This window comes from Anabrus simplex, chromosome 6 (genome assembly GCF_040414725.1).
Source record: "Anabrus simplex isolate iqAnaSimp1 chromosome 6, ASM4041472v1, whole genome shotgun sequence".
Classification (NCBI taxonomy): Eukaryota; Metazoa; Arthropoda; class Insecta; order Orthoptera; family Tettigoniidae; genus Anabrus; species Anabrus simplex.
The window spans coordinates 229819745-229847174 of NC_090270.1; the positions used below are offsets into that span (position 1 = coordinate 229819745).

General features: G+C 42.7%; 2 protein-coding genes across 2 annotated transcripts in view; both read left to right on the plus strand.

Annotated features, from left to right (window-relative positions):
• The window catches only part of LOC136875943 (sodium-independent sulfate anion transporter), a 47519-nt gene extending 22991 nt beyond the window's left edge, over positions 1-24528 (plus strand). Inside the window, exons 2-6 of the mRNA XM_068228270.1 lie at positions 1832-1988; positions 17783-17987; positions 22894-23111; positions 24237-24408; positions 24458-24528. Coding sequence (XP_068084371.1) covers positions 1848-1988; positions 17783-17987; positions 22894-23111; positions 24237-24408; positions 24458-24528 — 807 coding nt within the window. The 5' untranslated portion in view covers positions 1832-1847. The remainder of the gene's footprint in view (positions 1-1831; positions 1989-17782; positions 17988-22893; positions 23112-24236; positions 24409-24457) is intronic.
• Positions 24529-24878: 350 nt separating this feature from the next.
• LOC136875678 (sodium-independent sulfate anion transporter) overlaps positions 24879-27430 on the plus strand; it is a 66169-nt gene continuing 63617 nt past the window's right edge. The window contains exon 1 of the mRNA XM_067149232.2: positions 24879-25019. Within this exon, the coding sequence (XP_067005333.2) occupies positions 24968-25019 (52 nt within the window). The 5' untranslated portion in view covers positions 24879-24967. The remainder of the gene's footprint in view (positions 25020-27430) is intronic.

The window sequence follows — 27430 nt, forward strand, 5'->3', positions numbered from 1 at the left end:
AATAGAGGAAGAAGACCTGTTAGAATTAAGTTTGTTTCCTCATTAATGGCAAGCCGAATTTTGAATAGTGCGAGGAACTTGAAGGGCAGCAGAATTTGGATAAAAGGGATATGGACAGAAACAACCTCCAAGAGCAAAGAGTTCTACAATTCCATTTACGACAAGCAAGAAAATCGAATCTACGGGCATTTATAAGAGGAAACCGCTTGCATGTGATGGGAGATACCTGGGCGAGAACGTGGACGGTCAGTGATCTGGGTGATATGTTTAAGGAACGAAGTAAGCAGTTTGGGTCATCAGCGGAAGTGCATGGTGAAGGAGTGATGACACAAGAGATTCCAGAGTATACGTGCGATGCTCGGGTTGATTACCCCGGACAGGTGATTCAACAGCCTACGTCAGATCTTCCAGCGGAGTTAAATAACAGTGGGAGGAACGACGAGGCGAGCCGGATGTCAACAGCGGCGCCGCGTGGAGGAGCTGAGGATACCTCCAGGCGTAGGTCAGTGAGTCTAAAAGACTTTTTTCAGAAGAAGGGGATGGGTTCAGGTAGTAGATTAAAACTCACAGAAGAACTATCTGAGAAGGACGTTATTTGCTCTCCGGAGGGAAGTATAATGGAAGTCGAAAGATCTAGAATAACTAGAAGTAAGTCAGGGAGTTTAGAACATAGAAGTAAAAAATAACTAGAGTTACAGGTATCATGTGTTAACATTGAAGGAGTATGGAGCAAAATAGGTAACGAAGACTTTAAAGAGCTACTGGAAGAAATGGACATCCTTGGGCTTGTAGAAACTTGGGCTGATTACAAGAAAGACTTAAAGATAGAAGGGTGTATCGTATGGAGTCAATATGGATCAAGGATATCCAATAGAGGAAGGATATCGGGCGGAATTTCAGTGGTTATCAAAAACAACTTAAAAGATAGAATACAGCTCTTAGAATCTGAGTTTAAGGAATTAATCTAGATAAGAATATTAGATAGGGTCAATTGGAGGAATGAAATATGTATAGCTTTTATATATAATCCACCTTTGAGCTCCCCATTTGCGCAGAATGATTTTTTTGACAATTTAGCGACAGAAATTAGACGAATGAGAAGTACGTATGATCAGGCAAGCATTATTATTATGGGCGATCTTAACACGAGGATAGGGGACAAGAAACCAGTTTATAGTCAACTTGAGGACGGGGTATTACTAGTTAATAGAAATAGCCAGGATAAAGAATGTAACAGAAATGGAGAAAAACTACTAGAGTTATGCGCGGTAGAGGAGCTTTATATATTGAATGGGTGGTGGTTTGGAGATGAGAGTGGAAAACTAACCTATATAGTAGAAAATGGGGGCAGTACAATTGACCTAGTTGTATACTGTAGGGATAGTTTGCAAATTATCAAAGAGATAAGCATTAAAGATTGGGCAGAGGCAAATCATATGCCAGTATCTATAAAATTAATTATTCAAGAGATAGGAGCGCAAGAGATCGTTTACGATAGCGTACAGGAGAGGAAAATAGCTAGGTATCGTTGGAGAGAAGAATTAGGAAATGAATTCAGAGAGTACTTCAATGGAGACAATTTTGAGATTTGGAAAATAGGTATTGTAAAATTGATAGAAGAGAATAGAGTGGAGGAAGCCCTAACCAGGATAGAAAATTTAATAGGAATGGCAGGAAAAGGTATGAGGCAAATTCTAAGCCTGAAAGTACCTTATTAGCTCTTGTCTATTTTTATATTTATTCCTACCCTTATATATAGCTGCAATCCTGGAGATGGGTGACGGATTTGGCTAATATGTAAAAAAAATGTATACGATATCTTATGTTTCAGAAATACTTCATGAGAAATGATGAAGGTTCTCTTCCGTCGGATCTCCTGGTTTGACCCGGGTAATATCATATCTGACTTGATTGCCGGCATTACTGTTGGACTTGTCACTATACCTCAGAGTTTCACGTTTGCAGCCTCCGTGGGAGTACCAATTCAGGTATAGTATAACAATAATTCAAAATTTGAGTTAAACGAAAATAAGTAATCAAATATATTTTAAACTATGTGTCTAATTTATTTATGAATTTATTCATTTATTTATCATATTGTTACGAATAAAACCCTGTATGTAGAATGGACCATTTCGTGCGCGCGCGCGCACACACACACACAATTATATTTGAGAACGGATGACAACAGTTCTGTAATTAGTTGCTGTTTACAAAGTCTCTTGTCCTCCTCACAGCGGGTCACCAGCTCTGGTATTTAAGTGGAATGACGACCCTTTCTGTAATCTTGATTGACAGCTCACCTTTCACTTCGCTTCGCACACTCAGTCACACCACTCAGCAGGTTTACACGCAAAGGTTCGAGCACACAGTCAGTTAGCAACCATGACGCACTCCGGAGAAGTCCGTCAATCACGCAATCTCTTCGCGTGTCCGCTCCACACAGTGAACTACTCAGCACATATAACACTGCTTCAGTAAACAACGGTGACCGCACTTCGTCGCACTCACTCCAGTACGCTCAGCGACGACAAGCACTGCTTCTGTTCCCTCACTCGGACACCAACCATTGCTGTCCAGCTCCACAATACAACAATAGCAACACTCCAAAACTACTGACAATTACTCGCGGCTAGCCTCCTTTTTATATCCCTGCAGATGAAGTACTGGATTCTTCGTGTTGCGACTAGAACGAACAAACCAGATGAAAGTACAATGCTAGGAGACGCCGGCTAATTCCCCAGCCCGGCGGTTAAGAGACCGGCCTGGCTTATTCATCGCTTCTAGTGGCAAATCAACAACTATCGCTGGTCGAGAGGGCCCGGATTATTGGTCTGTGTGAGAGAGAGATATCTATGCGGGTTGTAGCTGAACGTGTTAACAGAAATGCACCTACAATACAACGTATACGGTAGCAGAGCTCAAATGAACGGAGACCTGGGACAGGGCCAACCCGATGGACAGCAGATACCAGTGTGGGAGGATCACCGTATCATCCGCATATCCCGAACAGTCCCTCGATTAACAGCAGTGGAAATTTTCGCTACTGCACCACGACACATTACGTGCTAAAGAATTAATAATCATTTCAGTGCTGCTGACTTAAGAGCCCGTGTCTCTACAGTAATAGTTCCAGTGACTCCACAACGTCGACACACGAGGCTATCATGGTGTCGGGAACGCTCTCTTTGAACTGATTAATGGTATAGTGTCGTCTTCAGCAGTAAATCGCACTTTCGTCTTAGCCGCAATGGTCTTTGTGTTCGTGTCCAAAGACGTACCGGGAGAGAGAGGCGCGCCGATTTTATTGTCGAGAGGTACACGGGGCCAAACACAGGCGTTACATTCTGGGGAGCTATTGTCTTTCTTGTGAAATCGCCATTAATGATTGTTGAGGGAAGAATGACTGCTCATTTTGTCAACCCAGTGGTTGTCCCTCTGCTGGCGACCTGTGCAAATGAGATGTTTCAGCGGAATAGTGCCCACTTTCACACTATGGGTACCTCTAGGAAACGTCTTCTTTTTTACAGTGACTCTCGAGGTCCCCGGACCTAAGCACTATTGAACATTGCGGGTAGACGCCTGCAGAACTCACCTCTGCTATCCTGATCGATGTACGAACTAACCTTTGCTCCACAGGAAGCATTGGTCACTATTTCGCCGGACGTGGTCCAGGGCCTTACCAAGAGCCCTTGGGTCTCCTTTCAGTCATCTCCTACGGCGGGAAGGAAACACCGTGGATATTATTCTACTGCCCCCAGCCACAGGCAGGAAGGATAGTCAGAGAGCCTCTGAATCTGGCAGCAGAGCTCTGAAATGTGATGTGTCTAGCATTCCGCATCTTCCAGTACCGAGCCGAAGACATTTATGAGAATTCTTCTCTCTCTGACTTCAGTTTTTCAGTCAAACTTCTTCTATTTAGTAAACATGCAGTACACACCATGGCATACAGGCCTTCCGGAGTGATGAGTGTTGTGCAGTGTTTCATTTTCAGATTTCAGGACAGCCGTCGCCTGTTGTAGGGGTTTTTGAGTCAGTCGATAGGCCATTTCTAGCTTGCCATTTATTATTATTATTATTATTAATGTGCTGGTAATAGTAGAATTAGGATTTGTAAAATGTATTCATGGGTATGCTTATCAACTCCTACATCCCTCGAGTGAGTTGGCCGTGCGGTTAGGGGCGCGCAGCTGTGAGCTCACATGCGGGAGATGGTGGGTTCGAATCCCACTCTCAGCAGCCCAGAAGATGGATTTCCGTGGTTTCCCATTTTCACACGAAGCAAATGCTGGGGCGGTATTTTAATTGAGACCACGGCTATTTGCTCGTGCTTTGTGTGATATAATAGGGAACATGCATGATCCGGGGTTTTAATTAAAAATATGCTAATCTGATTCAAAATTTCATGCAGAATTCAAAAATGTGATCAGAATGTACAAATAATAACTCCAAACATGATAAAAATCTACGAAAATGTCACGTCACGCAAGTACGCGATCTCATTGGTCTGACGTCATCGTACAGGTTGACTGAATTAGCAGACGAAATAACACATAGGGTGCTGTGAGAAGCAGGATACACTTCGCGTATTTCTACTTTACGTTAGTGTCTAGTACGGTTAAATTCGAGGTCTATACATTGGATAATAATCTGAGTGGTGTATTTTAGACTTAAAATGAATCCTGCGCAGACAGTGAGGCAGAAAACTTGTAAATGGTGTAGAGATCCGATGTGCAATAGCACATCGCATACCATACCAAACAAATTGTTTATACATGTTTCAAAGACGCTAAAACTAGGGGGAAATGGATTTTGGCGAGCCGGAGAAATGCTGGTGATATATCGGAAAAGTCTACAGTTTACTTTTTTGAAGATTTTAACGTAAGATGAATTTGTTTGAATTTTCAAATCACTTTTCCATGTCAGCTGTTCTAGTGGTAAAATTTTAATGTATGATGCTTTATTTAAATGCTTCAATTACATCTTGGAATATGAAAGTAATAAACAGTGCATTAAATAATGCTGATTATTAAAGTATTCTCCAAACCTAACCTATGTTTTGGGTGATCCATATCAAGATAATAAATCAAAGGGGTTATGAACCATTTTGACAGCTCTAATTCTACCAATATATCTTGGCATGGGACAGTTATGTATGTCTTTATTGAAGAGCTTAATTGGTAAAGAAATTTAGGCTATATCTAAATACTCTATAATGTAACAAAGAATAGGCGTGTACATCATGAAAGGAAACAACGTGTATTTAACAAATGTATAACTCTACACAAAACGAATGCTTGTCTGTTGGGGTCTTATAAGTTAACAATGCTCAATTATAATAATTATCATAATATTAATGAAATAAATAACATAATTGCACACAGGTGAAAATAGTGATGTAGGTGTTTAAAACATTATCCAACTTAGCCTAAGTTTTAGGTTATACAAGCCAAGTCAATAAACCGAAGAGTAAAAATAACGCGCGAGTTGGCCGTGCGGTTAGGAGCGCGCAGCTGTGAGCTCGCATCCGGAAGATAGAAGGTTTTGAACCCCACTGCCGGCAGCTCTGAAGATGGTTTTCCGTGGTTTCCCATTTTCACTCCAGGCAAATGCTGAGGCTGTACCTAAGGCCACGGCCGCTTTGTTCCCATTCCTAGGCCTTTCCTGTCCCATATCGTCGCCATAAGACCTATATGTGACAGTGTGACGTAAAGCAAACAGCAAAAAAAAAAAAAAAAAAAAAAAGGAAACAAAGTCACAGCACCCAAAGACATTTCTGTATTGAGCGACTAAAATGTCACCAGGACACTTTTCTTTCCTGATATGCTCAGCTTGTTAAAAGCCAAATGTAATGAATGTTATTGGCTTCACGCCCCGCTAACTACTTCTACGATTTTCGGAGACGCCGATGTGCAGGAATTTAGTCCTGCAGGAGTTCTTTTACGTGCCAGTAAATCTACCGATACGAGGCTGACGTATTTGAGCACCTTCAACTACCACCGGACTGAACCAGGATCGAACCTGCCAAGTTGGGGTCAGAAGGCCAGCACCTCAACCGTCTGAACCACTCAGCCCAACTTGTGAAAACTAGATGAAGTCACATTTATCTTTATCATGTTTAACTTTTTCCCTCCACAAAGATATTTAATTCTCTTTCATGGGCCCCGGAAGTGGGTAGGCCAGTTGCCCCAACCATAAATATATATTGTTTTTCAGAAATGATTGGTTATATACCTACAGTACTATGATCTTTCTTTCTTTCTTAATCAGTTTATCCTTCAGGGTTGGTTTTCTCTCGGACTCAGCGAGGGATTTCACCTCTACCACTTCAAGGGTAGTGCCGTGGAACGTGACACTTTGAGTATGGTGATGAAACTGGTGAGGAGGGCCATTACCTCGCCCAGGCGGCCTCACCTGTTATGCTCAACAGGGGCCTTGTGGAAGGATGGGAGGATCGGAAGGGATAGACAAGGAAGAGGGAAGGAAACGGCCGTGGCCTTAGGTGCCTGGAGGAGAAGTAGGAAAATACGAAAAACCACTTCGAGGATGGCTGAGGTGGGATTCGAAACCCTTCTACTCAGTTGACCTCCCGAGGCTGAGTAGACCCCGTTCCAGCCCTCGTACTATTTGTTTTCAACTTTCATGGCAGAGCCGGGAATCGAAACCGGGCCTCGGGGAGTGGCACACATTAACCACTACACCACAGAAGCGGACTAGTACTATAATGCTACCTATATGTTTATGTTAGTGCTGAAAGCCCGAGAATGTAATGTTATTCTTTAATAGGGGAATCAGTCTAGAAGGAAATGTTGAAAGTGATGTGATATCTATCCAGGTTCTTTGTTATCCTAATACTATGCGTTACAGTACATTGCACGTATATAAAGGACGCCACTTACAAACTTGCTTGTTATCCGCTAATTTCTGCGGCCACAAAAGTCACATTTTTCAAGAATGATGACATCTACACATGGTAGATTGTCTGACTGTGCCGTTTTGAACCTTTCTTCTGTCATTTCGAAGTTATTCGCGATCATGAATAATAAACAATCGGTTTTTAGCAACGGCTGATGCACAACGGCTGGCAGAGCTCCATGCGGTACTGGATCGTGACGTCACAGCGCGCCGCTTACGTCAGAGGCCGTTTCACTCGCCTTGCGGAAAGGCACTATTAAATATTTTTTTAATGGTAGAAAACAAGGCAACATACCACAATGTAATACGTTTACGTACTATTTCATTGGTGTACTTTTCAAAAAAAAATATTTTTGAAAATGATGCATGTTCCCAATTGGTTGGTGATCTTGATGCTAATAAATAAGACATATTGGACACGATTCTTAAATTCTTAATATAAAATGCTGAGCTAATAAAAATAAGGTTCAATCTCTCCATATAAAATAACATGTACTGACTGACTGACTGACTGACTGACTGACTGACTGACTGACTGACTGACTGACTGACTGACTGACTGACTGACTGACTGACTGACTGACTGACTGACTGACTGACTGACTGACTGACTGACTGACTGACTGACTGACTGACTGACTGACTGACTGACTGACTGACTGACTGACTGACTGACTGACTGACTGACTGACTGACTGACTGACTGACTGACTGACTGACTGACTGACTGACTGACTGACTGACTGACTGACTGACTGACTGACTGACTGACTGACTGACTGACTGACTGACTGACTGACTGACTGACTGACTGACTGACTGACTGACTGACTGACTGACTGACTGACTGACTGACTGACTGACTGACTGACTGACTGACTGACTGACTGACTGACTGACTGACTGACTGACTGACTGACTGACTGACTGACTGACTGACTGACTGACTGACTGACTGACTGACTGACTGACTGACTGACTGACTGACTGACTGACTGACTGACTGACTGACTGACTGACTGACTGACTGACTGACTGACTGACTGACTGACTGACTGACTGACTGACTGACTGACTGACTGACTGACTGACTGACTGACTGACTGACTGACTGACTGACTGACTGACTGACTGACTGACTGACTGACTGACTGACTGACTGACTGACTGACTGACTGACTGACTGACTGACTGACTGACTGACTGACTGACTGACTGACTGACTGACTGACTGACTGACTGACTGACTGACTGACTGACTGACTGACTGACTGACTGACTGACTGACTGACTGACTGACTGACTGACTGACTGACTGACTGACTGACTGACTGACTGACTGACTGACTGACTGACTGACTGACTGACTGACTGACTGACTGACTGACTGACTGACTGACTGACTGACTGACTGACTGACTGACTGACTGACTGACTGACTGACTGACTGACTGACTGACTGACTGACTGACTGACTGACTGACTGACTGACTGACTGACTGACTGACTGACTGACTGACTGACTGACTGACTGACTGACTGACTGACTGACTGACTGACTGACTGACTGACTGACTGACTGACTGACTGACTGACTGACTGACTGACTGACTGACTGACTGACTGACTGACTGACTGACTGACTGACTGACTGACTGACTGACTGACTGACTGACTGACTGACTGACTGACTGACTGACTGACTGACTGACTGACTGACTGACTGACTGACTGACTGACTGACTGACTGACTGACTGACTGACTGACTGACTGACTGACTGACTGACTGACTGACTGACTGACTGACTGACTGACTGACTGACTGACTGACTGACTGACTGACTGACTGACTGACTGACTGACTGACTGACTGACTGACTGACTGACTGACTGACTGACTGACTGACTGACTGACTGACTGACTGACTGACTGACTGACTGACTGACTGACTGACTGACTGACTGACTGACTGACTGACTGACTGACTGACTGACTGACTGACTGACTGACTGACTGACTGACTGACTGACTGACTGACTGACTGACTGACTGACTGACTGACTGACTGACTGACTGACTGACTGACTGACTGACTGACTGACTGACTGACTGACTGACTGACTGACTGACTGACTGACTGACTGACTGACTGACTGACTGACTGACTGACTGACTGACTGACTGACTGACTGACTGACTGACTGACTGACTGACTGACTGACTGACTGACTGACTGACTGACTGACTGACTGACTGACTGACTGACTGACTGACTGACTGACTGACTGACTGACTGACTGACTGACTGACTGACTGACTGACTGACTGACTGACTGACTGACTGACTGACTGACTGACTGACTGACTGACTGACTGACTGACTGACTGACTGACTGACTGACTGACTGACTGACTGACTGACTGACTGACTGACTGACTGACTGACTGACTGACTGACTGACTGACTGACTGACTGACTGACTGACTGACTGACTGACTGACTGACTGACTGACTGACTGACTGACTGACTGACTGACTGACTGACTGACTGACTGACTGACTGACTGACTGACTGACTGACTGACTGACTGACTGACTGACTGACTGACTGACTGACTGACTGACTGACTGACTGACTGACTGACTGACTGACTGACTGACTGACTGACTGACTGACTGACTGACTGACTGACTGACTGACTGACTGACTGACTGACTGACTGACTGACTGACTGACTGACTGACTGACTGACTGACTGACTGACTGACTGACTGACTGACTGACTGACTGACTGACTGACTGACTGACTGACTGACTGACTGACTGACTGACTGACTGACTGACTGACTGACTGACTGACTGACTGACTGACTGACTGACTGACTGACTGACTGACTGACTGACTGACTGACTGACTGACTGACTGACTGACTGACTGACTGACTGACTGACTGACTGACTGACTGACTGACTGACTGACTGACTGACTGACTGACTGACTGACTGACTGACTGACTGACTGACTGACTGACTGACTGACTGACTGACTGACTGACTGACTGACTGACTGACTGACTGACTGACTGACTGACTGACTGACTGACTGACTGACTGACTGACTGACTGACTGACTGACTGACTGACTGACTGACTGACTGACTGACTGACTGACTGACTGACTGACTGACTGACTGACTGACTGACTGACTGACTGACTGACTGACTGACTGACTGACTGACTGACTGACTGACTGACTGACTGACTGACTGACTGACTGACTGACTGACTGACTGACTGACTGACTGACTGACTGACTGACTGACTGACTGACTGACTGACTGACTGACTGACTGACTGACTGACTGACTGACTGACTGACTGACTGACTGACTGACTGACTGACTGACTGACTGACTGACTGACTGACTGACTGACTGACTGACTGACTGACTGACTGACTGACTGACTGACTGACTGACTGACTGACTGACTGACTGACTGACTGACTGACTGACTGACTGACTGACTGACTGACTGACTGACTGACTGACTGACTGACTGACTGACTGACTGACTGACTGACTGACTGACTGACTGACTGACTGACTGACTGACTGACTGACTGACTGACTGACTGACTGACTGACTGACTGACTGACTGACTGACTGACTGACTGACTGACTGACTGACTGACTGACTGACTGACTGACTGACTGACTGACTGACTGACTGACTGACTGACTGACTGACTGACTGACTGACTGACTGACTGACTGACTGACTGACTGACTGACTGACTGACTGACTGACTGACTGACTGACTGACTGACTGACTGACTGACTGACTGACTGACTGACTGACTGACTGACTGACTGACTGACTGACTGACTGACTGACTGACTGACTGACTGACTGACTGACTGACTGACTGACTGACTGACTGACTGACTGACTGACTGACTGACTGACTGACTGACTGACTGACTGACTGACTGACTGACTGACTGACTGACTGACTGACTGACTGACTGACTGACTGACTGACTGACTGACTGACTGACTGACTGACTGACTGACTGACTGACTGACTGACTGACTGACTGACTGACTGACTGACTGACTGACTGACTGACTGACTGACTGACTGACTGACTGACTGACTGACTGACTGACTGACTGACTGACTGACTGACTGACTGACTGACTGACTGACTGACTGACTGACTGACTGACTGACTGACTGACTGACTGACTGACTGACTGACTGACTGACTGACTGACTGACTGACTGACTGACTGACTGACTGACTGACTGACTGACTGACTGACTGACTGACTGACTGACTGACTGACTGACTGACTGACTGACTGACTGACTGACTGACTGACTGACTGACTGACTGACTGACTGACTGACTGACTGACTGACTGACTGACTGACTGACTGACTGACTGACTGACTGACTGACTGACTGACTGACTGACTGACTGACTGACTGACTGACTGACTGACTGACTGACTGACTGACTGACTGACTGACTGACTGACTGACTGACTGACTGACTGACTGACTGACTGACTGACTGACTGACTGACTCATCATCGCCGAGCCAAAACTACTGGACATAAAGAAATGAAATGTTGGAGATACATATATATATATATTAGAGTGTAGGTGGTCACTAAAGGAGGATTTTTGGATATTCCATCGCCAAGAGGGTGAAAAGGGAGTTAAATCTTTAAAAAAGTATACCTATATCTCAAAAACGTAAAAGATTACAGACGTATTGGTATTTGGAATCTACTTTAAAAATTAAGAAACATGTATTTTTTTTGTTTTCGGAAAGACTCATTAAAGGAGTGAAAAGGTGAAAAACGGGTCGAATATCTTTATGAGGATACTTATATGTCAAATAATTGATGAAGTTACAGACATAAAAATTGGTATTTGGAATCTCCTTTTAAAAATAAACACGTTCTTTGTTCTTGGAAAATCCAATTAATGGGGGGTGAACAGGAGTGACAAAGGGGATGAATTTTTAGAAAGGCTATATCTACAGTATATCTACGTAAGAATTGGTATTTGGAATCTGCTTTAAAAATTAAGAAATTCGTATTTTTTGTTTTCAGGAAAATCCACTTAAGGGGGGTGAAAGAATTGAAAAATAAGTAGAATTATTTGTATCTGGATACTTATATATAAAAAACTAAAGATGCTGCAGACGTGAAAATTGGTATTTGTATCTCCTTTAAAAGTAAAGAAACGTGTATTCCATTGATTTTGGAAAATCCAATTAAGGGGGTGAAAGAATTGAAAAATTAGTTAAATTCTTTGTATGAGGATACTTATATCTCAAAAACTAAATATGTTACAGACGTAAAAAATTTGGAATCTCCTTTAAAAATAAAGAAACACGTATTTTTTTGTTTTCGGAAAATTCACTTAACGGGCCGAAAAAAATTGAAAAAAGGGGTGAATTTTTAAAATGAGTACCGGTATATCTACAGCATATGTCAAAAACTTAACATGTTGCAGACATGAAACTTGGTATTTGGAAAATCCTTTAAAAATAAAGGAACAGGTATTTATTTTGTTTTCGGAAAACGCACTTAACGGGGTGAAAAGGAGTGAAAAAATTGAATAATTGTTATTATTTTCCGAAAACTGAAGAAGTTTCACAGTGAAATTGGTATGTGGAATTTCCTTTAAAAATATAGAAACGTGTATTTTTTGTTTTCGAAAAATCCACTTAGGTGGGGGTGGTGGTGGTGGAAGGAGTGATAAAGGGGTTGAATTCGTTTTATGGGGATACTTATATCTCAAAAACTGAGGATGTTATAGACGTGGAAATAACTCTTTGGAATCTACTTTAAAAATAAATAAACGTGGGATTTTTTTATTTGGGAGAAGACTGTTTCTCAAATGTACAGTTCTATGTCACAACATCATCTTAGGTCCAAATGGCAATACCACAAACGTGGTTTTCAAAGCGTTTGTGGGGTAAATGAAACTGAATTTTTTAATGAATTTTTATACTTCAGGGATTTTCAGATAATGTCGTAGTACAGTACCTAGGAACGATTTCTTTGATCAAATTAAGAAATCCACGCGAGGGAAGCCGCGGGTAACTGCTAGTCTGTACATAAATTGGCTATGGCACACCTAACTTTCTTTGTTAGCATTTCTTCTGCGTGTCTCCTGGAAGGACAAGGCTTGAATTTCGTGCCTTCTCGCTGTTAATTTTAAACGTAGGCTATGCATGTAAATTCAGTTTTATACAGTAAAATGCATATAAAATATTTGGCAATAGAACACTTTTATGAGGAATAATGTTAGTTGGCATGGATTTAATTGCATCAAAAATCACCTGCTATGTTCATTTACGTTGGTAGAAAATATAAACTGCAGGAAACCTTGTTATTTTTATCTGTGTTATCAAGCCCGTAGTGTACATCGATTTAATAGGTACGGTAGGTGCTAGCAATGCTGACAACAGAATTTATTTAGTCAAACTGCAGGCTTATGATTCCTACTTTGCTAAATGTTCAAGCTTATCTCGAAGCTATAAGGCAGTTTTAAGGTACACTAACATATACTGGCCATTTCTATATTACCTTAGATGAAATGAAAGCACTATCTCTTGAACATTTCTCTTAGTATTGTCGTATGACCTTCAAGGAAATGACGGACCGTTTAAACAGAACATTTATTTATTTATTTATTTATTTATTTATTTATTTATTTATTTATTTATTTATTTATTTATTTATTTATTTATTTATTTATTTATTTATTTATTTCCCGCCTGTCTACATACATACGTACGTACGAACATACATACATACGACCTCATCGTGCCACAAAATACACCAACTCATTTGTTGTTTCTGCAGCTGGACAGTGGAATACCCTACACTACCGGTCTCTGTCAGAGGGGCCTCACCTGTTAGTCTATTATATAATAATTGAAATTATGGATTGTTCTTCATATATTACGTTAATATTGTAGATTAGCCTTACTTCAACCTATGCACTGTTTGTAAACAAACTGTTACTACTAAGGATCTTGGAAATTAGATAAGTTAAGATTTTGAGAGTACTATAATCATGATGTAAAATGTACTGTACATCAGAGGGGCTCAGCTGGGCGCCCGTTGAGGCTAGCCCAGAGCGGTCGGGCTGGCGTGACGTAAATGCGGGCAGCTTACGTAGCAAACATAAGTCACGGTGAAGCGAGAGAGCGAACACAATTTGCAGGGAAGCGAGAGAGCGTTGATGTTCGATCGCGACTACGAATCTCTCCTTCACTACTCAGCGAAATACTGATTGGTGTGCAGTATTTAAAACAAAGCTCTATAATCACAAAAAAATTCTGACCTTTTCAAGATATTCAAAACATTAAATTATATTGCGCTCAAGATAAACAGTCAGTTCTATTTATTTTTCCTTATTCATTCAAAGACAACTGACGCGTTATAATTTTTTGTTACAATCTACAAAGGTACGAGATTTAAGCATACGTTACGATTTACAATTCCTTTGATGTACGTGTACAGTATTTCCATTTGTTTTAAGTAAAATTCCTGTTATTCATTAAACAAAAAAATATAATTATATAATTCTACAAGTTTACTGCTTGATTTTGCACAGTGTTGTAGTGTTGTGTGATTTTCTCTGTTCACTGAATTTCTGAAAATAGTATTTTAAACCTCTATAAAGCTCTATGAATCTGTGGTGAGACCTGCGATGCTTTATAGTGCATAAACTTGGCCAATCACAAAAGAGAAAGATGGAAGGGGCAGAAATGAGAATGTTAAGATGGATGAGTTGCGTTACAAGAGAGGATAGAGTAAGGAATGATCACATCAGAGGATCAGTGAAAGTGGCACCCATAAGAAAGAAGGTTCAAGAAAGTAGGCTAAGATGGTATGGACATGTGCAGAGAAGAGGGGAGGACTACGCGGGGAAAAGACATGGAAGCCTGGAAATTGAACGGTCAAGGAAGAGAGGAAGAGCAAAAGTGAGATGGAAGGACAAGGTAGAAGGGGATCTAAGAGAAAAAGGTTGGAAGAAGGAAGAAGCAGTGGATAGACATTTATGAAAGAAAAGAATCCAGCAAAGCAACGTGATGTGAGAAAAGGCTGAAATAAAGAAGGAGAAGAAGTATTTAAAACTTAACAGCCGCCCGATGATAATAGCGAGAGGGAGTTTCTTCACGAGTGAGGACGTACATATTCACTCATGCAAGATCAAAGTACAACAGCATGATAAATATATCTACCAAATAGATATGCAGTATGCCCTCAAATAAACAACCTAACTGATGTTATTCGCGCTAAGCATGATTGGATTGTTGGTGAGTTTATCAGATAATTTAAACCTATTTACAAGCCACAGGTTATCACCTTAACTCCGTATTATATTACAAATGTTTCTAAAGCAACTCTTAAAAATTTAATTTAAAATGTTTGAGGTTGTAGTACTAACTCGTTATTGTATTCGGTCAAAATACATAAACTGCTATGAACGTAAACAATTTATTTCTTACAACGTAAATTCAAAATGACGTAGAATTCTTCCTTGTCTCTTTCATTATTTTCTACCTCCATTTCAAACTCGGGTATCGCCGCAGTGGTCGAGAGTTACTGGGAGAACTTCGCCCAACCTTCACGGCTCATAATATAGCCACGTCACTGTGGTTGAATAGCATACATTGCACTCATCACCTGCCAGCCCGCCCAGTTACCGTGCTGGGCGCCTGCGGGACGGAATGCCCTGAGTGAGCACCTCCGGTGTACACCATCTTCATCCTCATCATGATCATCACCATCATCATCACTTATTTTTATTATAATACTCTACTGTCTAGTGGCCGTTAGATGTGTCATTTGTAGTCTACTTCTTTTAACTGTGTACATGTAAATCGTCGTTGCGCCTACAAAAACCTGCATGTGATAATATTTCAGCTTAGAACTCTGACCAAAAAGGTTCTGTCATCTAAGATTCATATATTGCATGAACTATATCAACAAATTTTCGTTCTAAGTGATGCACGTGCTGCGGGTCACTATTTTCCCCTCTACATTGTCACATAACGGTAATTCGAGACACAACGACCAGATATTATATTTTCTGATTAGAGAGAAAAGTTTTCCTAATGGCCTTGACCTTGCCAGGCAAAATAAATCTATTCTACATACATACTGCTCCCATTGAACCTAATGTTAAAGGGTACAATACATACACACTCACATGTTCTTTATAGACTTTCATACCTTTCAATGTTCAGTCTTCAAGACTGACACCTCCACAGTCACCTGTTTGCAACTAGCTCCGTGTCACCTCTTATTTTAAATCATTAAATCTGCCGTGTATTAATATGAACCCTACGAAAAACAAATAAGGATACGTATTGACTTATTTGCTATCTGCGTCTGACGAGAAATCGTGGCAGTTTGTCGGTGCGGCATGAGTAACTGATACTATCCTTATTACAAACATTAGTCGTGACAGAAGAAAGAGATCCATGTTCATCATTAAACTGTTCGTTATGCAGTACTTATAATCACAGCAAATGTGTAACTAGAGCATAATTGCACTACCACTTTGAAGCTTCACAACAGCAACTCATTTCGCAAGAATCACCGCGGACGGAACAGATGTTTATAGTCAGGCATACAGACTTGAGATAGAAGCATGTGCGGCAGCTATGTTTACCCCTCGAACCCTTTACTTCACATCCGAACGACTTCCTTGGAGCTTAGGATTTCCATTGTTTGGCATCATTAAAATACTTACATACACACAGGCTATTGAGGAATAACATTAAGCTACTTCTTCTTGACGTAGAAGAAACGAAATTCAGCTATTTCGTTTTATTTTTTAGTTGCTTTACGTCGCACCGACACACATAGGTCTTATGGCGACGATGGGGTAGGAAAGGGCAATGAGTGGAGAGGAAACGGCCGTGGCCTTAATTAAGGTACAGCCCCAGCATCTGTCTGGTGTGAAAATGGGAAAACACGGAAAAGCATTTTCAGGGCTCCCGACAGTGGGGTTCGAACCTACTCTCTCTCTAATGCAAGCTCACAACTGCGCACCCCTGAGCGCATGGCCAACTCAGTAACAAGAAATAAAATTAAAAATATTAATTGTTAATGCGGATTTGCTAGGAATGCCATAAAATATAGTACGAACATTTTGTACATTGTGTGAATTATAGTTTAGAACTATTAATTGATATATTCGACCTGTTTTTATTACTGATTAATCCTCCCCATTCATGTTGCACATACAGCTAACTTTACAATGTAATGCTTTCAAGAAATGTTATATCTTCATTGGTTTTGAAAAACGTATCGAAAGTCAGTTAATGTTTTGGGATAAAATATGGATTTAGTGAAACAAAAGGGTGAACTCAATCAACAACCGTATTGGTTATTAAAATAAGTAATATATTTCAGGAATTTCAAGATAAACCTGATGCTTTCCACGCTTTGTTACGCGAGACATGTTCGCTGTTTTGTGCACAATAATATAACTTTTAACACAGTACGTCACATACTACTAGTGTAGAGCTTATCACCATCTGAAAAACACAATGTTTAACATCTTCCTAGCACATTTCCACGAGGATGAAGTACCGATGATACCAAACGCTGTAGTACTGATTGGCAGTATACACCACGATATTTATTTATTTATTTATTTATTTATTTATTTATTTATTTATTTATTTATTTATTTATTTATTTATTTATTTATTCTGACATGTGTAAGTCCATATATTTTAGACTTCTTGTCTTCCGATGAAGACTTGCGAAGCAAAAGTCACCACTGCCTTCTTGTTCTTGCACAGTACGCCATCTACTCGGCGTTGCTCGGCAGCTTACTCTACCCGATATTGGGGAGGAACAAGGATGTGATCGTCAGCTCAACCGTTCTTCTAAGAGAACTCATCAGGTTGTATGTCACAGATGGACTGAACTGGTTCCCTCAGAAAGCAGTTATGATGACGTTCATTTCCGGCCTGTGTATTCAGTTGGCAGCCATTCTCTCTGCAGGTAAGGAGCAACTCCATCACAATATTCGAAATTCTCTAGAACTCAGATTTCCTCCTGTAAATTTACTTGGGTGGAATAATTACTTGAACCATAAAATATCCACGGAATTAACCATAAACTAGTTGGCCCACCACGGTGCATGCTTTCATGCTGGAGATGGGTTAAGGTTTGCCTCTGTGTCTCTAAGCACTTCGGGCCTACAGATGTGTCGTTTTTTAAATCAAACTAATGTATTACTCATAGACTATATGTTTAATGTGTAGCACATCAGGTCCTCTTCATCTACCGAGTTCCGAAGATTGCGTTGTTGTCACATTTTACCTTATACGCTCCTGTGACCATGCGGTTGTTAACCAGGAATGTACGTAGGTGGATCAAAAGATTAGTTGCACTAACGCGCCGCACCAGCGCGCTGTGTGTCGCAAACGTGGGCACAGCGGAGAAAGGGACAGACACTGTCCACACGTCTGTTAGGCAGGTCGCTGTGGTGTCTCGTCTAGTATTGTGTGAATAGCGGCCAAATGCAATGGCGCGTCAACTGGACGTTCACACCAAATATGAGGTGCGTACGACATTCCGATTCCTATGGGCCAAAAGGAAGAATTTCAGGTACATTCATCGTGAAATTAGTGCTGTGTATGGGGAGCGGGCATTTCCCGGCAAGGTATCGTAATGTGGTGTCAGCAGTTCGAAGCCGGACGCACGGATATCACGGACAACCATCGCGAAGGCAGGCCCGCAACGTCCAGGACCCGTGCAAAGGTCAACAGTTTGAATGCGATCATTAGACAGAACCGGCGCATCAAACTGAGAGAAATCGCGACGCAGATGAACATGTCGTATGGCATTGTATTCGCCATTGTTCACGAGGACCTTGGATATCGTAAGCTGTGTCAAAGATGGGTCCCACGTCTTCTCACCGATGAGCACAAGGGATAACGTTTCCACTGCCCCCTGGCATTTTTGCAACGCTATGCCGCAGACGGCAACGGTTTTCTGCGGCGAATCGTCACAGGCGGCGAAGCGTGGGTCCACCACTTCACCCCCAAAACGAAGCGAACATCAATGGAATGGGTGCACCCCTCATCACCACAACGAAAGAAGGCCAAGATTCAACCTTCAGCCGGTAAGGTTATGGCGACAGTGTTCTTTGACATGGAGGGTTTGCTGCACGTGGAATTCATGCCGAAAGGAACGACGATCAATGCGGCTCAATGCGGCGTCGTATTGTCAAACGTTGCACCGGTTGCGTAAAGCGATTAAAGAGAAGCGCCGGAGGAAATTGAGCGCCGGTGTGATTTTGTTGCACGATAACGCAACAACTCACAAGGCCCACCAAGCGAGAGAACTGCTGCAGCGTTTCAAGTGGGAGGTCTGGCAACATCCACCCTCCAGTCCCGACCTAGCGCCATGTGACTTTCATCTGTTCGGTAAGCTCAAAACGGAGCTCGGTGGTCGACGTTTCCAGACCGATGAGGAGGTGAAGGCCGCTGTCTCCGAGTGGTTGCAGAACGCTGGAGGAAATTTCTATGCATCCGGCATCGACAAGTTGGTTGTACGTTCGCAGAAATGTTTGGAGTCTCTTGGAAAATATGTGGAAAAGTGACGTTACAGTGTATGTCGTTATAGTCGTGTTGCTATTGTATAGGTGGTGTAATAATTGGCCATAACTGGGAAGTGCAACTTATTTTCTGATCTGCCCTCGTACATGGAAAATAATTGGCTCCTCGTTCTTACTTGTCCAACACAACACACTCGCATTTATATCGTTCCCTAAGATTAGCTTATATTCGACAGACTGGGAGAATACTGAATATAATATTAAACACAGCACTCAAATGAATGAAATATAATATGAGCACATGCACTGTAGTTTCTAGCCTTCGTCTGAACTAATTTCCTTCTCGCAAGCATTGTTACCTCTCCGAAGGTCCACAGAAACTGAGAAAAACCATTATGGTCTCAGTTTCAATGACGGTGAAATCCTGACATTCACCTCCCCGCGGTAGAGAGGGGGCAACGACTGTTTATGACAATTTCGTTACATGCAGGCGGCTAACGAATGAAGGGACCGACTATCTTCCGGTATAAGAAGATCCCCTCTACCAAGTGCCAACAGTCTCCTTGATGGTGGATAAGCGGGTAGAGGTTAGGGCACTCTATTGTCCTTGGGACAGGAAATGGTCCCAAAAGGCGGAAAAACCTACAACTGGTCAACGGCATTAGGATGCGGAAGGCAACGGGAAACCACTGCATTAAAGATCTTGAAGGATATCCCTTTAAGTTCATATGGCATGGCTCTGTTTAACGTAAAATTATTATCCTGAGTTTCTATTCTCCCATTCGGATCACCCTGGGGGGGGGGGGGTGAATGCTTTGAACGCTGATATGACAAGAAAGCCCGGCAGTTTTGGAAAGATCAAAGTGTACGACAACAAAGTTCGAATTGAAGGACATCCGAAGATGGTACAAGTGCACTTCAGAAGATGCTTTCCATGCTGCAACATCACGTTCGGAGCTGGCTGTGTGGACTGCCAACCTCCGCTAGAAGAAGGCGCCTTAAGAAGAAGAAGAAGCATTGTCATCTATATTGACAAAAAAGTAACCTCTATCGCCACTAGAATCCCGAACAAGATATACGTATATGTTCTGCTGTGCGTAAGAAATGAGTCTCCGCAGCAAGCAGTACAGTAGCGGTCTACCTGAGTGCATAGTTGGGGTTGCAGCAAGCCTGCTCGGGGATCAGATGCGAGCTGACAGACTGCGCAACACTTTGGATCTAGAGATTAAAAGCTCAACGGTTCTGCGATAATGTTTTACACAAAGACAGACAGTTAACAAAGCCAATAACAAAGCAATTACTACTACTAAATGTTTTCATTTCTTCCCTGAAGGGAGAGGCAGGCCTCCCAGACTGTGAAGCCATCTCTTAGGCTAGGAGATCTGTATCAGAGAAGGAGATGTGCGGAGAAGGTGAGAGGGTTGATGGCCGTGGTCTCTACTAGGAACTGTCACGGCATTCGCCTTAGTGCAGGAGAGTGGAAAACCACGGAAAACCACGGAAAACCATTCTCAGGACAGCCGATGGTGGGGACCAGCCCACCTCCGTCTCCCAAACACAGAGGCGTAGAGCCACGGTAGAGCTGGGGCCACCCCTCCTCTGCTCGGTTGGCCGGTCGGAGTGCAGATCTGTCGAACCACGGACCAGCCGTGGCTACTTGTGGGCTGAGACCCAGCCTGCATCCGCCGACCCCAAAGAAACTTGAAAAGGATTCATGGTTGTTCTACACCTTCCCAGTTTCACAGCAGTGTTATACAGATACGGATACAGATTTAGCTTCTTTCCTGCTGCTTTAAGCTCCGTGAAGACAGATACGTCAGTATGCTGTGCCAATTTCCGCATGAATTTAGATGGAGTTTCAAGGAGCCTGTCGGAAATATCCAGTACCATTCTTCCGTTAAAATTGGTGGTCTACCGCCCTTCGGAGCACGGAATACGGCACCACAGTGACGAGATGCCGCAGGTGACGAATGACTGATTACAATGTAGAACCTGTATGATTTAATAGAAAATCTCAATTCCAACAAGTAATGTATAGATATAAATTTTACGAGGGATGCAAATAAAATAGTGGCAATGTAGTTCAGTCACTGGCAGGAGATTTGGCACGCGCAAATAGGATATGGGAGTGGTCAGATGGCGCCGTTGTTGATGGCGATGGTGGTGGTGATTATTGTTTAAAGAGGGAGAACAAGTAGGCAACCATCCTCTATATAACATTAATGAGAGGGAAAAATGGAAGGGATCCGACACTTCGAAAAATGAAGGTATCGGCCAAAGGAAAACAATGGCCACGAAGGACGTGAAAAGGAAAGACTCCCTAGCCCTCGCAAACCTAATAGCGTCGGGGTCGGAAAAGAACAAGAGTTGACCAAGAGAGGTCGGATAGGATAGATGAAAGCGAGGAGCCTGGCACAAGTAAGTGGAAACAATGCCAGGACTCAGCTAAGACCCACGTGGTCGCCAACCCACGCTCCAAAGTTCAGAGCCCCTGGGGCCGCTTTTAGTCGCCTCTTACGACAGGCAGGGTATACCGTGTGCGTTATTCTACCACCCCCACTCACAGGGGGAACCGTTGTTGATATGTAGTTTGCATTTGACGGGCATCCAGTTCACCACTCTAAAGCATGTTTTCAAAAGATGATCAAGGTTCATGGATTCAAATTGAGGTTACCCGTGGCAAAAATGCATCAGAATGTTATCGAAAATTACGCGAAGCCTGTGACCAGAATACATTATACCGTATAAGCCTAAGACGGTTGCACGATGGATCAAGGCGTTTCTTTTTTTTTTGCTAGTTGTTTTACGTCGCACCGACACAGATAGGTCTTATGGCGACGATGGGACAGGGAAGGAAGCAGCTGTGGCCTTAATTAAGGTACAGCCCCAGCATTTGCCTGGTGTGAAAATGGGAAACCACGGAAAACCATTTTCAGGGCTGTCGACAGTGGGGTTCGAACCTACTATCTCCCGAATACTGGACACTGGCCGCATTTAAGCGACTGCAGCTATCAAGCACGGTAAGGCGTTTCTTGCGGGTAGGAATGAAGTCTTGGAACGCCCTCCGTACTCACCACACATGAGTCCTTGTGACTTCGACCTGTTTGCGAAGTCGAAGGAACCCCTCCTTGATCGCCGATTTCCTGACGTGGCATCTGTACTCCGCGTAGTAGAGCGCTCCGTCACTGTCATCAACTGAGAACTGAGGTAATATACTTTGCGGGTGATTGTACCTAAGGAATGTAATGTTCATTAAATATTGCGTTCTATCAATATTGCCAATATTTTATTTACAGCCACATACTTTGTTGAAGATATTGTTGTTTAAACTATGTTTGCTTTCAGGCTCGCTGATAAACCGCCTGTCATCGTACGTACTGGCAGGCCTAGTGTGGGCTAATGTGCTGAGTCTAGTTACAACACAGCTACACCACATGTTGGGTATCCCTTATAGACCTGAGGAGAGAGCTCCTGCTCTCTATCTGCTAAAGAACTTGCATGATGCCAACCTTCTGGATACAGCTCTGAGCTCCATCTGCGTTGTCGTACTGCTTTTCTTCGCAGTAAGTATAAAGTTTATTTTATGCATCTGCCTGAAATTACAGGTATCCAGAAAATGTATCAATATTGTAATGTGGCGGGATTGGTAAATAGAGTAGAACCTCTGTTAACCGCAACCAAGGGAGGAAAGATTGTTTCGGATATTGAATATTTCGGATAATAATTAAAATATTTTTGACCGGGCGAGTTGGCCGTGCGCGTAGAGGCGTGCGGTTGTGAGTTTGCATCCGGGAGATAGTAGGTTCGAATCCCACTATCGGCAGCCCTGAAAATGGTTTTCCGTGGTTTCCCATTTTTACACCAGACAAATGCTGGGGCTGTACCTTAATTAAGGCCACGGCCGCTTCCTTCCAACTCCTAGGTCTTTCCTATCCCATCGTCGCCATAAGACCTATCTGTGTCGGTGCGATGTAAAGCCCCTAGCAAAAAAAGAAATGTAGTTCAGAAAGGTTTTTCGACGTTTTAGATTAAAGTAAATGAAGAAAATACATATAAAATGCCGAGGAAACATTTTAATGAACCTAAACTGCTGCACATCTTAGAAGTGAATCTCCCACGGTGTGTAAAATTATTTAGTTCTTCTTCCGGGTTGAACTGTGTGCTTGTTTTCTGTATATTCCGTACAACTTGCCGACGTTTAGAATACATCGCAGTATCTTTGTCAAGACAGAAGAAAACAAATGCTCACTTCACAGGCAAAACGCCCCTTCAATCAATCAAATCAAATTAACTTTCTTTGCAAATGAGGTGTCTACCTCGGTGGCAAATGATACACAAATATACATTATTCTCAAGCACTTAATTTTAAATTAAAAAGAAGACATTTTCCTAAAATAAAGTATTATACAAAGTCCAACAGTATGTCGTTACACTGACAGCGTAACACTCCAGTACATCACTAGGCAGCAGTCGTCTTGGCAAGCTAATGCCTATTATGGTTCCTTTCTACCTGCTCTTATGTTTAACAATTCAAATGTGTTCCTTTTCGTCTGGCAAGTTGTCATATCCCCATAATCTCTTATTCATCGCCTTTGACATTCCCTGGCATTTAGATTAGGAAAGAGGAAGCTTCAGAGAAGGTATTACAGAAATAAGATCAAGTTGATTTTGAATTTGTATTTCTTCAGGTGATCAAATCCCTTCGATTGTCTTCTGTCGACAAGGAACCCAGTACCGTCCAACGAATAGCAGAGAAAATGGTATTCTTTATAGGAAACGTCTCCGGTGCTGCAGTGCTTGTGATAGCAACAGCAGTGGCCTACCAGCTCTCGGATAGGCATCGATCATTTACTCTCACAGGTAAGTTAATTGGTCATTACTGGACAAATTGGTGTCTCCGGTGCTATAGTGCCTGTGATAGCCAGAGTAGTGGGTTACCTGCTGTCGAGCAGAGAACGATTATTTAATCTCACAGGTTAAGTCAAGATCTTAGATTGGTTTCCATATCAGAAATGTACAGCCTTCTTCTCTACCGTAGCTGTGACATCTTCAGCCAAAATAATTAATGATAACTGTGTCTTTCTGGTGGCTTTTGAACCCCTTTTATAACAGATGATATTATAAATCTCTTCGTGATCATAGAAACAATCGTTAGATTTGTTAAACATTACTTTCAAGTCATGCTACTATATCCCTTTTTACATATCACAATGAAAGAGTTACTTTTATACAAATTTACGATGGGTTTTGTGGGTTGAAACACGTATAAAATTATTTATTCTTACTCAAACAACATTATGGTGATTCTTTTACAGGTATCACCGAATTTGAGCCCGAGTTTCCTAGCGTGCTAGCACCGCCCTTTTCTACAATCAGTCATCCGAATTCGGATTGGAGGGTGACAGTCCTGGTGCCTTTTATGGTACCTGTATTATCCGTACTGGCGCACGCGGCGGTTCTCAGAGCCTTCTGTAAGTATATCGGCATTAACTCTGTATAGAACAGATGTTCTATCAAGTGCACATTCCCGCATACTTCCACTCCACCACGCTCTCGAACCTTCTCACTACTCTCTCCCACGAAAGGGTGTGATGACACAATGTTGCAATAGGATGTTGACGGTTAGACTGAAGGAGTCCCTATCCTGAGTTTGGTGGATCGCATCTTGCAGGCTCTCTCCGACAGGGCCCTTAAGTTGGTCCACCCAACGTGATGGTAGACTTAGTTTGGGTCTTCGCCAGTCAGTTTTCCCCCTGTGTTTGAGGGTGGTAGGATACATCCTCAGTATCCCCTGATTGTCGTAAGAAGTGGCTAAAATTGGGACCAGGGGCATTCAATTTGCGAGCGTAGGTTGGTGACCACGGTTCTCCTGCTGAGTTCCACCACTTACTTGTGCCAGGCTCTCCACTTTCGTCTTTCCTGCACGACGTTCCTTGGTGAACTGAAAGGGAATGGTTGCCTAGTAGCATTTCCTCTAAAAACAATAACCGCAACCACTACCACCACCGTCGACTTTTATCTCGATTATCTCCGGTTTCCCGACAATGAAGTATTTCATAAACTGTTAGCTCACAAGGATCAGCAGTTTCGTTTTCACTCCGAGTTGCCTCAGTATCGACGTTTTGGTGTGGTCTGCCGTCCTTGGCATTCGAAATAGCCTTTTAAAGCATCACAACTCCAAATCCTCAAGCGGTCTGCCATCTTCATCAAAGTGAAGTTTCTGCGACATATGTTGCGATAAGGAGTTTATTACTGCTAGTGATAGAGATGAACTTCCAAATGAAAGTGAGCTTTGTTGTCAAATTTCTCACCATGATAATGCCCTGTGGATTTCAGGCTGACAGTGCCCGGTGCTACCGATCACAGATATTGAAAATGATTGACGATCTCAAAGCCATCTACTATTGTGATATTTCGGTGGTAGTTATAGAGGCTGTCTACGATCATAATTTTGGTCCTCGAATTGTTTACTTCGAGTTCCCTTCACTCTAGTCTCCACATTATTGTCTCTAACTCATGCTCATCTTTGGCTATTGTAGAGTGCCATCTTCATATCCCAAACTATACTGCCACCATCTGCGATGCCACCAATCCAGTCTTCGATGACCTCCCTCATGATGTACCTGCTATAAATGTTGAAAAGAAGGGGCGATGAAATTTATCTCTTAGTCACCCCAATAGCAGGTAGGAAGGATTCGAAGAGGGTACCGTTAACACGCACTGTCGCCGTATTTAAAGAGTGCAGTTGTTTAACAAGGTTCGACAAGTCCCCATTTCAAAAACAATGATCCACAGCTTCGACTACTTCGCCTTTCTGAAGGCTTGAACTTCCTCGCATTCTCGATGAGCTGTCAAACCTTCTGGATCTGCTCATGGGTTCCTTTACCTGAAACAAACTCCGCAACTAGTCTGGTATTTACAGGAGGAGGAAGGTCCTTAGCCTCTCGTTCTGTATTGTAAGCATGAGTTTACTAATGTGAGAGATGAAGGCCACCATATGATAATTCCGCAGTTGAGTTGTAATCCCTTCTTGAACGTTGTCATGAGGATGGAATTGCACCACTGCCCCACCCAGTTTTCAGATCTTCTGACATATGTTGTGGAGAATATCGAAGCACAGTTCACCAATTTTCTTCAGGGCTTCAGTGGCAATTCCATCAATGTATCGTGATGTCTGATTCCGTAGGTTATTCACCATAGGTTTCACTACTATTGTACCATTACGTTACAGTCGAAATGATCGTTGACATGCAGATGTAGCGGAGAAAATGGCGCGGAGTAGCTTCAAACAGTGTGAACATCTATGAGATGAATCCAAGATGCGAATTGACCGTAATTAGAAGGCGTAGACTTCTGAAGACCGGCGAGAAAATAGGTTCTTTGATCCAAAAGAAAATAGTTGAATTCAGGCTATTCTTAATTTTTTTTTTTGTAAGTTAATATCGAGTTTGAAAAAGATAGTAAAATTGTACTGCAAATCAAGAAGAGTTGTGTCAACGTACGGAAAGAAGAAACCGAGAGATAATATTCATCTGAGCGCTGGATTTAGTTATTTACGCGTGCAAGATAAACCGAGAATAAGGAAATACGCATGCATCGCATTTTAAGATATCGGGGATAGAAAAGGATACGATCCAGTATAAAGCTGAGAAAATAAACGGCATAATACCATCAAGAACAACAGAAATATTAGTTAGGAGCCTTAGTCAACACTCAGCTGACGACATATTTTATGAGAAGAAGCCTTATTGGATATATATTTAGAGAACATTTCTGAAGTATTAAGGAATACCAATAACCATTCATAAATGTCAGAACATTTATAATGGAAGATCTAACTGCTCATTTCGCCCAACTAATAATATCTTCTTATTGCATGGAA